This window comes from Onychostoma macrolepis, chromosome 20, assembly GCF_012432095.1.
Source record: "Onychostoma macrolepis isolate SWU-2019 chromosome 20, ASM1243209v1, whole genome shotgun sequence".
Classification (NCBI taxonomy): domain Eukaryota; kingdom Metazoa; phylum Chordata; class Actinopteri; order Cypriniformes; family Cyprinidae; genus Onychostoma; species Onychostoma macrolepis.
Window position 1 is genome coordinate 5,469,936 of NC_081174.1, and position 12,947 is coordinate 5,482,882.

Sequence of the window (12,947 nt, forward strand, 5' to 3'; positions counted from 1 at the left end):
CTACACATTTCCTACACATTATCATTTCAGAATAATTCAGAAAAAAAAAAACATCTGTGAAACTGACATTTGTTAATTCTGATAGAACTGCAGTTGAAGAAACTCTTCAGTCAGTCCAAGTTCTAAACATTTCAGTTTTTGAGAATTAATAATGTACATTGTGTTACTTCAGATAAATTAATACAAATGCAATAATGCAATTTAATATATGCTGATGACTTCACTATGCCTTCAGAAAAGTAAGAGTCAGAGGTAACATGGTTGACAGTGTTACAGTTAATACTGCTATTAATGGTGATCATAGGGTTTATTAGAATATAATGTTATTTCTACATATATCCAGCTTTCAATAATCAGTTTCAATAATCAGTTGTTTACCACAAAATGGTAAATGGGTTGACAGGTTAAAATGTGCCTGTGCCTTTTGGAATGAACTGTTGTCATTAATGAGTGCTCATTTACTGGAGTGTTGTATAAATGTGGCGTGTCATGAATATTTTAGTCGGAATAACAGGAATTAAATTAACTCATAACTACCCCCAGGTGCGAGTTGCATCTTGTTTCGTTAAAGGGTTAGTTCACCCAAAAATGAAAATTCTGTCATTAATTACTCACCCTCATGTCGTTCCAAACCTGTAAGACCTTCGTTCATCCTCGGAACACAAATTAAGACATTTTTGATGAATTCCGTGAGCTCTCTGACCCTCCCATAGACAGCAAGGATCCTACCACGATCAAGGTCCAGAAACATAGCAAGGACATCAGTAAAATAATCCATGTGACATCAGTGGTTCAACCGTAATTTTGCGAAGCCACTGAACGTAAACAGCGTACGCTCTTCTGTGTCAGCTGTGCCACACGGATACGTTTTCTACGTTGTTTGCTCTTTGATCTGAACGTAAACAACATATCCGCATGGCGCAGCTGACACAGAAGAGCATACGCTGTTTACGTTCAGTGGATATGAAATGGCATACAAAATGGCACTACAGTGGAGACAAATTGTTGAATAAAGCCTTTTTTTTGCGCATAAAAAGTATTCTCGTAGCTTCGCAAAATTATGGTTGAACCCCTGATGTCACATGGATAATTTTCCCGATGTCCTTGCTACTGTTTCTGGACCTTGATCGTGTTACGATCCTTGCTGTCTATGGGAGGGTCAGAGAGCTCACGGAATTTGTCAAAAATGTCTTAATTTGTGTTCCGAAGATGAACGGAGGTCTTACGGGTGTGAAACCACAAGAGGATGCATGAGTAATTAATGACAGAATTTTCATTTTTGGGTGAGCTAACCCTTTAACACGAGTGAAACTAGTGAAACTTCTGTGAACTGAGTGAAACTTTAGTAAAATATCTTGAGGTGGTGACAGCATCTTATGGACCAATATATTCAGTGCTCCATCCCTGTTTTTATTATTTCACCATGCAAAGGGGGGCAGAATGCGTAGAGGCCTCATACAGTAGAGCTTTACATAATACTGGTCAAAAAACACTTAGTTTCACTCTCTCTCACAGGGTCATAGTTCAGCTCCTAAATTGTTTTTTCAGCCCCTCTTCTGTGTTAATGTGGAATTTCCTGCATTCTGGTCTCCTTGATCCTGTATTTGTGCACAAGGGGGCCATGTCTAACCTCTCCAAGAAAGGTCCTGCTACTCAGCTTTGTATTACTAAATGTCTCTTTTGTTTTTACATGTGGGGCAGGGGTCGTCAAAGGGAAAGGGACTGGGGGTTCTTAGATGATTGTTTTTCTTCGCTGGTTTGGAAATGGCGTGGTCCTGGGACTTTGATATTGGAGGTCAGATAAATCTAGGCTGCACTGCAGACTGCTTTCCCAAATGCCCCAACATAAATTGTGTGAGCTGATTGCGTCCATGTGTCTCACCAGAGAGCTCAATAGGGGCTGTGTGTGTATCCCATGGTCTTCCGCTAGCGCATAAGGCTTTGTTTCGGGTTCTGGAATTCATGCCATATGTTTGTGATGGTGAGAAAGCCCACTGGCAGGACAGGCCACATTCCACCGGGAGGAAAGACGATTTTACAATGAATTAACAATACAGAGAAAGACAAGAGATGGCCTCAGGGAGACAAAGGATGTAAGGAGAGATTCGGTTTCTATTCCGAACGCTTAGGAAATTAAACTCCTTCTGTTAGGCCATGTTACGAGTCTTTACTGAGCGACAGCGACTAGTCCTTCAGCCCCTCTTGTTGAGACTTCCAGGAAGAAAAGATTAATACTGAGAATAAGTCTTACAGAGAAGCTCACATACCCCTGAGTGTCTTATCTGCAGATCAAATGGAATACAACTTAGGGCAAAAGACATAAGACACCTCTGATTCACAGCTGAATTCATTCGATATTTAACCGATTGCTCCACTGTTGAAAAAACATGTTTCATTTTGACTCAAAAAAATGGATTGCTTTTTACAATTATTTAATTGTGGTATACATGTGTTCAAATAGCATGAGATGCAGTACAAAGGCCAAAGATCCAGTTGCACAATGAAGAAAGAAGTGTCCAAAAACCCCAGTAATGCACTTTGTCCAGAGTATGAATCAGCACAACCAGCATTAGCACTTCTCTAAGTATGAGTTTGATAAAACCAACATTGCCACAGCCAATCTTTGGTACACCTCGGTCTGGCTAGACTGACGCAAAGCAAAACTAGATTGCTCAAAATCTTTAAAAAAATACAATGTCTTTTTAAAAATCACTGAGGTAGCCACAATTTGGAAACTGCCTACATGACACATTGATGGACACTGGTTCTTGTAAAAAAAACATTTTAATTCTTTTTTGTAACAAAAAATAGTTTTTTGTGGACAGTTACTTCATTGTTCAGCTCTCAAGTCAGTAGAAACTCTGGTTTTGATAAATGTTTACAGGTCCCCAAGCGAGCAAAAACATCAGCACATTTTTAGTGGAAAATGGGTACAAATTGACTTATTATAAGCTATTATAAGGAACATCCCATCCTTTTCACTTGAGTTACTGTATACCTTTAACTCTTGTGCGACCTTTTGGACATTTTTGTCCTTTTCAGTGTTTTATTTTTTAATCATTTTGCCTGTGTTATTGCCAGCTGCATAAATCTTGGCACAGGTGTGTATTTTTATTGGAACTTTACTATTTCACCCCATTTCCTTTAATAAATCTATTTTGCACTAGGTACAAAAATAGTTCCTCTCAGGACCTTAAGGACAAAAATGTCCCCATTGTCCCCTATTTTTAATCACAGTGCCATTTAACAGTAAAAGGAATGCAATTTTTGTTAATAGGCTTTCATTCTGTTGGCAAGGCTTCAAAATTAATTTTTTTTACCAGATGGTGCCATTTTTTCAGGTTTGGCCTATGAAGCAAATACTCGCTTTATTCCTGTTTTCTGCTTCTGCATATTATAGAGCCAATTGGATAAATAATGCAGCTATAATTGTGTGGGTGTGTTGGTATGGATGTCAGAGTGTAGTTTGTATGCGTGTCATAAAAAAAATTGTGTGTGTGTGTGTGCTTGTAATATTTGAGAGAGAAAATTTGGTACTGCGCCCAAACAAAATCTCACTGAAAGCTTATTTTTTTAGATATCAACCTCAAATTTGGAACACAAATTGTTTAGATTTATGGCTTTGATTTTCTAGCAGGTTTAGAGTTCAACATGTTTCATAAAATATATATTTCATGTAAAATATTGCTCATAAAGCATTTTCATGAACTTAAACCTCTATAACTTTTTTTTTTTGGTTTCACTTTTTAAAACGTTTTTTTTTTACTTCAACAATAATCTGCCATGGGTCTTCTTTAAAACGAGACCAAACTTAAGTCTGTGCTCCCAAGCTTCACATTTTTACGACAGTTTTTTGACATGGAAATTTTTGTCCAACATGGACCTATCTGTAACTTTTTTTATTGACGCACAAGGGTTGATAAATCATTATAAACTGTGTCATCACCATATGCAAGAAATATCACAATAGCAACTAAAACCTGTGTTTGACAAATAATGGTCACTATAGATGCTCCAAAATGTTGCAATAGGAGTGGTGCAGGTATGATGCCAGAACCTGGAGGACTAATTCGCTGCTGGTTCCTCGAGATTTTCCTATGGGGTTTAATAATGGGGTTTTTCAATTTATGAGTGAAATAAAGAGTGTGGCAAACATAACTTGAAGATACTTTGACATTTTGTTCTACTAAGTAAGCTGCATAAACTACAGTTTATGTTGTAGAACAAAATGTCAAAGTATTTTCAAGTTATGTTTACCACAGGCTTTATTTTACTTATACATTGAAAAACCCCATTATAAAACCCCATAAGAATATCTTAAGGAACCAGTGGCGAATTTGTCTTCCTGGTTATGATTTTCATACCTACACCACTCTATGCAAGCTAGCACTTCATCACACATCTTTGAGAGACATTGACATCATCTCTCGCACCAACAGAACCAAGTCCAGAACGAGTTGGCAGACCCTCGTCCCCACCAACACAGGTGGCTCCAGCATCGTTCAACAGGTGTCCTACCACAGCCTGAGCCCGAGGAAGAATCAAAACCCTTTGTCCTAGACCTCAAAAACTTTCCTGACCTGGCCAATGCTGACACTGACTCCCAAAACCCAAACATTCAGGTGAGCACATGCAAGAGCACACATCTCAAGTTAGTAGTCATCTCTGTGAAATGCTTTGTGATGTGACTTTTGATGATTGAGTGGGGCAAGTCATAATATGCCAGCCCAGATATAATAAGCCATTACTCTGAGGCTAATGTCTAATCCTGTCTAAGCCAAAGTGGATTCATCAGCATCCATAGTGAGTCATCACTCCTGATAGGATGTAGTTAAGTGTAATAAGTAATCTTATCTAGAGATGAGGAGGAAGTAATTCTGCTTGATTTGATATCGAGCCTGAGCTCAAATCAAAAAACTCGATCAGTGACTCACCGCTGAAACTTACTGTCACTGACTTTTCTCCAGACTTACTAGAGGATGATTTGTCTTCATTGCCTTTATTAGCTGCGTGTTTTAAGTTCTTAAAATAACACCCAGTGTTCCATCCTATTTAATCCCTGTGTACTTTGCATCCTTGGTTATAGGTGACCATCGAGGTGTTGGATGACCCCCCCATGGAAGTGGACATGGACCTGGTTAAAGAATGGAGCAACGACTGGCCCACATCTTCTCCCTCCTCTACTGTAGAATGGCTGGGCGGGAAGAAGCTTTTCTGGCCTTTATTTTGGGGCTACACAGATGTAGATTCAGGCGAGGATGGTACTGGCCAAGCAGTGGAGGAAGAGGATGATTATGCACTGGAGTATGACAGTGGGGAGCCCCTTCCTAGTGGTCTGGACAAGACAGATGGCATTTGGGAAAGCCCATGGACTCAACTCCATTATGGTGAGCGCTTTCTTTTTATTAGCTGTTTCTACACACAAGTCTTGAGAATTAGAAGTAAGAATATTTGAACATTCAAGCTGTGCGATTAATAAAAGCCTTGGAATGAAGAAAGTTGACAGAACTGGTAACATCAGAATTTAAGAAAGAGAAATCAATGAGATAATTTAAGAAAGCTGCATTGGCAGCAATCAGATGAAGCGATCTGGAGAGTGGTTTAAGGCAAAGAGAGATGTAGAGACTGGGGAGGAATGGTAGAGCGAGCTGGTAAAGGCTGTTTCACAGCATTGATTCAGACTAAACTCGCAGCGGCGGGGTATTTGTGAGTGCCGGACCTTTGATGTAGACACTGGTTCCACTCGGCGGAGAAGACCGCTGTTTGAAGACGAGCCCGATCCGCTCACTAATGGCAGCGTGAGTACATTCTCTTGGGCAAATAAGCCCATGCTTGTGTTCAATTAGAGTGCAGATCGGGAACACAGAGTGAGAGGGGTCATCCGTTTACTTTTTATGTCCCGCGGGTTGGGCCCCAGACCCTGCATCCCCCCACCACCCCCTCCAGCCCAGAGCGGCTAGATCTTTTAAGCCTGTTCAAGAATCCTAGGCTTTTCAAGGCCATGCATAACATTACGCCTCTGTTCCTTTTTTGTTTTTCTCTCCAGGCCATGTCTGTTTTATGGTGGGAATTGTGCATTTTGCGTTTTAGTTGTGCAGTCTTTCATTGAAGACAAGTATGAAATGGGATGGGGGTTTAATTGGAGCGGTCAGGGAAAGACACAGTGATTGAGTACTAAATTTGGAGACTAAGAATGGCCTCAATCTAGACCAGACGTTGATGCCTATTCTACTATCACAGAATAATTTCATTTTTTAAATGGATTTCTGTGCCCTTAAAAGGACAGGAAGATAATGTTTTATTGAAATGATGCTTTGTTTGTTTATTCTGACGATTTCAGTCCTTTTTTTAAACAGAGTGCCCTTTATGCCAAAGGAATGGTCAAAGAGATTTAATAGCCCATCCAAAATTTTCTTGACACCAATCTTTTAGCAGGGGTAACTGCTAATGCTAACCACCCAAATCTTGACCCTGTGGATTTAGTGCCCATTCCTGCTTCTGCTATATGACAAGCCTTGTAGCTGTTGTGGGTTTCACAGTTTGGCAGTTCTACAAAGCCAGCAAGCCAACGCCTCCTTTTCATCATTCACTAGTCTGTCTGTAATCAGGACACCATGACTGTGTGTGCAATGTCATTGGCACCCCACCCAAATTCAAGTTTAAATATTTAAAAATGCTACTCTGTAATCTATACTCTGTATTACAGAAGAAAGAAAAAGACGTCTGTTGTCTTTGTTTAATGCGGCAGTTTGTTTTTTGTAAAGAGTGTTGAAATCTCCTCCAAATGCTAAAAGTTAATCAGCCTTTTTAAATCTGTTTCTTTTTTTTTGGAGGATATAAGGCCTGGCAAAAGCTTACTCTTTCAGCTTACCCTTGTTTTCTTCTGCAAAAGTTACCATCAAGGTATTAGAGTGTTTTTGTTGGTGGTTTCCAGGGTGCTACCATGCTATTGCAAAGCTTTTCCTGGGGTGGTGTCTTTTAGTAATGAGTGGCTGTTTTTATGTATTTGCTAGGTTTATTACTAAGATATTCCAGGAGTGCTTGCTAGATGATTTCTAACTGCTAACTGGTCTTGCATTAAGTTGTCAGTGTAAACAGGGTCTGAAACATTTTGTGATTAGATCACTAAAACCCCATGTATGGGGGAAGTCGGAAACAACATAAGAGGTGGTGTATTAACAGCACAAGTGGTTGCAGGCATGCATTTGAAGCACCTGTTAATACCAAGTGGAAAGAGTAATGGTAATGCATCCCAGAGGAACAATTGTTATCCAATCACTGAAAAGTACTTAAGGATTAAGGATTTTCTTCAAACCCTATATGAGGAATGGTGATTGGTACTACCAACAACAACAACAACAACAAAAAATAATAATAATGTTTTAACTGATTATTCTTGTGCCTTTAGGAGAGAAAGAGGAAGAATGGAGTGCATGGGGTCCCTGTAGTGTCACTTGTGGAAATGGCAACCAGACCCGCTCACGTTCATGTGGAGATTTCTGCATCTCCACCGAATCCCGAAGCTGTGACCTCGTGCCGTGCCCAGGTTATTTCAGTTCTCAAAAATGTATCTGTTTTGAATAAAATTCTAAATCATTTTATGTAATATTATGTCACACTGAGGTTTTTTTTTTCTCCAGATGATTGGAACAGTGTGGCTCATGTCTTTCCATTTGAGATGGAAAATGGTACAGAACCCTTTGGCACTGGTGAGTGCTTTAAAGCTGTCAGTATTCAATTCAATTAATCATGAATTGTTAAAATAATTATAAAATGTAAAAAAAAAAGCATTCAAGACACTGATTGTCAAATGTTAGTGGAATATGTACACCTGTGGAGAGGCTGAACTGACTCTATACATCCACAAAATGTCACCTTGACACATTAACATTGTATCCTGTTTGTAGGTTGAATTTTATGCTCGTTGTTGAGTTCTAATAATAATGAAATTCTGGCATACCAAGATAGCAAGTGACATGCTTTTTGTTAAATGTCCCATTTGAATTAGATTTATAATTGTATTGAGAAGCCATTGCCAGTGAGAAGCTCTTGCTCCATCATAAAAAACTGATTGAGCAGTTGCGATGTAAAATCAGATAAATGTGTTAACTTGTATTAGTTAATGCTTTTTGCAATATATAGTCTATATGAACTTTCAGCCCGATCTCACGGCAATTCGTACATATTTTACGAGGTGGCTAATTCGTATGAATTCGGACGACCTCACTCGTACAAATTCATAAGATTTTTGCCAAATTGCGTATTTTTCGAGTTGCATAATTCGTATGAATTTGTACAAATGACCTACACCTAACCCCGCCCCTAAACCTACCCATCACTGGGGTTTAGACAAATCGTAGAAAATCGTACGAATTAGCCACCTCATAAAATACGTACGAATTGGTCGTGAGATAGCATTGGAACTTTACACACAACGATGCATGAATATGTAAAAAAAAAAAAAATGTAAATTCTTATTTTATAATGCGTGAAACTATCACACACTACTTTTTAAACCACTACTGGGCAAATAGTACTCTGCTATAGTTGATATGGCTAATGTGTAATCTGTTTGGTTGTTCTGCAGATGTTGACAGCTGTGAGAAGTGGTTGAATTGTAAGAGTGAGTTTCTCCAGCGTTACCTGCTGCAGGTTTTGGCTGAATTACCCAGCTGTCCGTGCACCTATCCTTCAGAAGCCTCCACCAATATAGTCAGTCTGCTGGATGCAGGACGTGACCAGACCTTCCAATGGAGGGATGCTAGCGGCCCAAAAGAACGGCTGGACATCTACAAGCCCTCGGCACGCTCTTGCTTGCGTTCTGGCCTCTCAAGAGATGGCACCACTCTGGCCGCACAGCATTGTTGCTATGATGACAACAAGCTTCTAATTACAAGGGGCAAGGGTGCAGGTACTCCCAACCTAATAAGCACAGAGTTCTCTCCAGAGCTGCATTTTAAGGTGGATGTAATGCCTTGGATTCTGTGCAAAGGAGACTGGAGCAGGTTTCATGCCATCCGCCCACCCAATAATGGTCTGCATTGCACAGAAAACCCCCAACAGGACATTTTCATGAATGAATTGGAGGAAGCCAGAGAATATTAAGCCACCAAATGACTGTCCCTCCTCTGACACACCATCCTGCTGTGGTGCTTAACCCAATACAAAAAAATACCAGCCAGACGCATAACATAAGTGTGCAGTATAGAGCCAGTCTTATGTTGTGGGATGCATTGTCGTAACTGTATTCGCAAAGCATGGCCTCTAGCTTTTCCTGTGGTTGGAATATTGTGGAAAATGTAAGAAATGTTTAAAAATGGATTATAATCGATCTGTTGATAATCTCTCTTTTGATATGTGACTCTTGTAACTCTTGTATTTGTGTAAATGACCAATACAGCATTTTGTTGGTGTTGTTGTTGTTGCTGCTGCTGCAGTCACATAGAGTGGGATGCAAAGGTCTGACGCCACAAACTAAAAAATTATCAGTATAATAAAATTGTATTAAAAAATGTACATGATTTTAATGTCTTTTGCTTATTAGACAGCAGAACTGGATCTAACAAGAGTTCCAGATTTGTTCAAAACCTAATGATCATGTTATCCAGCATGATTTGAGAATATTCCAAAGAGATTCCTTATGTGCTTCAGTCTGACCCCTTGTTGCTCATATGGTCAATGTAATTTGCTCATTTGACCCCCTATTCATTTTAATTAATTGTCGAAATCTTATTTATTATTTGTTTTAACAATAACATTTAACCCTTATAGATCTTGAATCCCATATATTGAGTGTGGTCTCAGACCTTTGGATCCCGCTGTATTTACTTTGATATCAGTGCCATCCAATGTAAAATTTGGGTCCTGAAGCAAAATGAGATAAAAACCTCTGCTATAGACTTGCGGGGATGTTTGAGAGTCAATGGGCACACTTTCACTGCCAACTCAGGGGAAACCATTCCATAACAATGTTCATTTAGTTCTTTAATAGAGTCAAAATTTCAGAAAGGGAACAAGCAGACAGACATAAAGAGAATATTATAATGTGTATATTGTTATAACATGTATGTGCTGTTTAGTTCTGCAAATGTGCATTTGCTGTGTTGTTATTGCTGTTGCTTTTCATGTGTTGTTGGGAACTGTTGCAGGGGAATTACTTAATATTGCTCCAGACCTCTCATTTGAAATATTGCTCTTAAGAGTATGCAGTCTGTGTATGCACATGCTACGGCTGGCACTTTATTTAACATTTATTGAAATGTATATTTGCATGATGAAACATTGTTATGCGTGTTTATGGTGTTTTTGTTGTGAACGGATTGCTTCCTGTGGTCATTGCTACATTAATGGCAAGAACAGTATTTCTGTGTTAGCATGTGTTGTACAGTATTTATTGTATTTTTATCGCACATTTGCTGACGCTTTGAACTGATTATCCATTCAGATGGTGCACTACCCAGAGTCCTCCAGGACACACTGACCTAAAAAGGGAAATCATGTTCTCAAACACCTCTTTAACAACAAAACAAGTCAATATTCGCTGTTTATTATCATGTGTACTTTATAATGATTTTGCAAGTTCTATTAAAACAAATACAAAGATGAGTTTGAAAAAAAATAAATCTCTTGCTTGTTTCTTTCAATAAAATACATCAGGTTGTTTAGTTATGAATCGTAACATCTGGACTAACTGATGCTAAGCAAGAACACTCCATGCAGACTATTTTGGCACTGCAATGCAGATACCTGTCATCCCTTTACATGAACAACCATCAATACCCATCAGTGAGAGACTCATCAGGGCTCATGTCTTTGATTACTCTGTTTTTCCATTTGTTCGGTTTTAACTAGAAACATCCAACAACTGGAAACTCATCTCCCCTGGCTATCTGCTTTTTTTGTATTCGTGGAAATCTGTTTTTAGTTAGAAGATGTTGTTTCCCTTGTGATGAGCAGGCTTGTGTGCCGTTCAGACTTCAGAGAATGCCTTTTAAATTCCTGAATTTGAATTGGATTTAAATAATGGTAGCAAACACAATGTAGAATTGTAATTTGAATTTAGAACTGAACTGACCATTAGGTTATAGACTGAGTTTTTTGCTTGCTTACTGGGTGGGTTAAAACATTATGAGTTGACTCTTAACAGCTTCTTGTTTAAACTACATTGATTTCAAGCAGAATTAGTATATTGGGATGGCGTTCCTTACTGTGGTTGAAATTAGAGACGTTACTAGTTGAAATGAAAGACACATCCTATCTCAACATCATCGCTTGAAAGACAGTGTCTGGTCCTCATTGACTTTCATAGTATTTTTTCCCCCAACTTTTTTAGTTACCCACATTCATCAATATATCAATATTGCTGATGTTCCAGCAAACAGTTGTGAAGAATGTGCTACATTAAGAATGTTTGGAAAATATGCCAAAGCGATTGAGAAAAACTGTAATATATGTGCTAGTTCTGTAAAGCTGCTTTGAAACTGTGTGTATTGTGAAAAACATTATACAAATAAATATGACTAGACTTGAAGTATCTATATAACTTTAGATGGTTTATATCCAAGTATTCTGCTCAGCATACAGATATTTGGACCTAGACAGACAGACAGACAGACAGACAGACAGACAGATAGATAGATAGATAGATAGATAGATAGATAGATAGATAGATAGATAGATAGATAGATAGATAGATAGATAGATAGAGAGATAGAGAGATAGATAGAGAGATAGATAGATAGATAGAACGGGCCAGAATATTTGGGCATATTGTCATGTCTGTCAGTAGTTCTTAGGCAGGGATTAAATAACAGCGATTAGGAGGTCAAAGAGCAAGGTAACAAAAATCCATAGGATTAAGACTGCAGTGAAATCTCAAGGATTCTGATTGTCCTTCTATATATATATATACAGAGCTTAGAAACACATTGACATTGGCTAATGCAAATAGGTCACCAATAGATCCTACAGCAGTTTGTAGCATATCAAGAGTGAAAATGACATTAATTCAACGGCTTTAGGAATTGGACTGACATGGACCCTAAAATGCTGTCTAAAATAAAAGGGTCATAACAATTTCTAAGTCAAGAAAATAAAATGATTTACGCAAAGGTCAATTTTTGGAAGGCTACTCTCAAAATGCACCAGTATTTCAGGTCCACGTCAGAAGTCTGGGCTCATCAGGCACCCTGCCAGTACTTGGTGACTACAGTGCTGTTTGCTCTCTCAGAGCTACAGGAATCTAAAATTTCCTCTGTTTGTGTGGCTGTAGAGCAGCTTCAGTACTCCCAGTGCTGTCTGCCACCCACTGAGACCACAGATGTAAGTGATACAGGCCACACATGCTATAAACCCTCTGAGTGGAGGCCTGATTATAGCATTCATCAGCTTTTTTTTCTTTTCAATTAACTGGTCGTTTGAAGACTGAGAACTGTGGTGATCTTTTTTAGCACTGACAGAGGCTGTATTCTACGTCAAACTCATTGGAGGGCATCTCGTGATGTAGAATAAATCTAACCAAAAATTTTCAAACCAGTCCATTGTGTCTTTTAGTTCATACCAATACCTCAATAACCGTTTAATTTTGATCTTTGCTGCCGATGACATGTGAAATGTTAACTAAACAGGCTGTAAGTGAAAAGTTGGTGCTGAATTATGTCATGTGACAAAACAAGATGACATCAGTTTCAAATAAGTACGGGAAAATTTTAAATTGTAATTGAAATTGAGTTTATTTTGAATGAATAGCATTTTATTCTGATGTGGCAATTCCATGATTTATAACAAGTAGTACTGGTATATTGACAAGATGACAAATTTGATATTGCTTAATTCATTTTATTCTATCAGGTATTTTATTTTATATTTTGTTATATTACATTATATTTCATTACTTTTTATTCTACTTTAAAACTTTTTTTTTTTTTAAATCTTTTAAAATTCTGTTT

General features: G+C 38.4%; 1 protein-coding gene across 1 annotated transcript in view; it reads left to right on the forward strand.

Annotated features, from left to right (window-relative positions):
• Positions 1–9,691, forward strand: part of ism2b (isthmin 2b) — an 11,215-nt gene extending 1,524 nt beyond the window's left edge. The window contains exons 2-6 of the mRNA XM_058756342.1: positions 4,440–4,622; positions 5,087–5,387; positions 7,409–7,546; positions 7,641–7,709; positions 8,588–9,691. Of these exons, the coding sequence (XP_058612325.1) occupies positions 4,440–4,622; positions 5,087–5,387; positions 7,409–7,546; positions 7,641–7,709; positions 8,588–9,105 (1,209 nt within the window). The 3' untranslated portion in view covers positions 9,106–9,691. The remainder of the gene's footprint in view (positions 1–4,439; positions 4,623–5,086; positions 5,388–7,408; positions 7,547–7,640; positions 7,710–8,587) is intronic.
• The last annotated feature ends 3,256 nt before the right edge of the window (positions 9,692–12,947 follow it).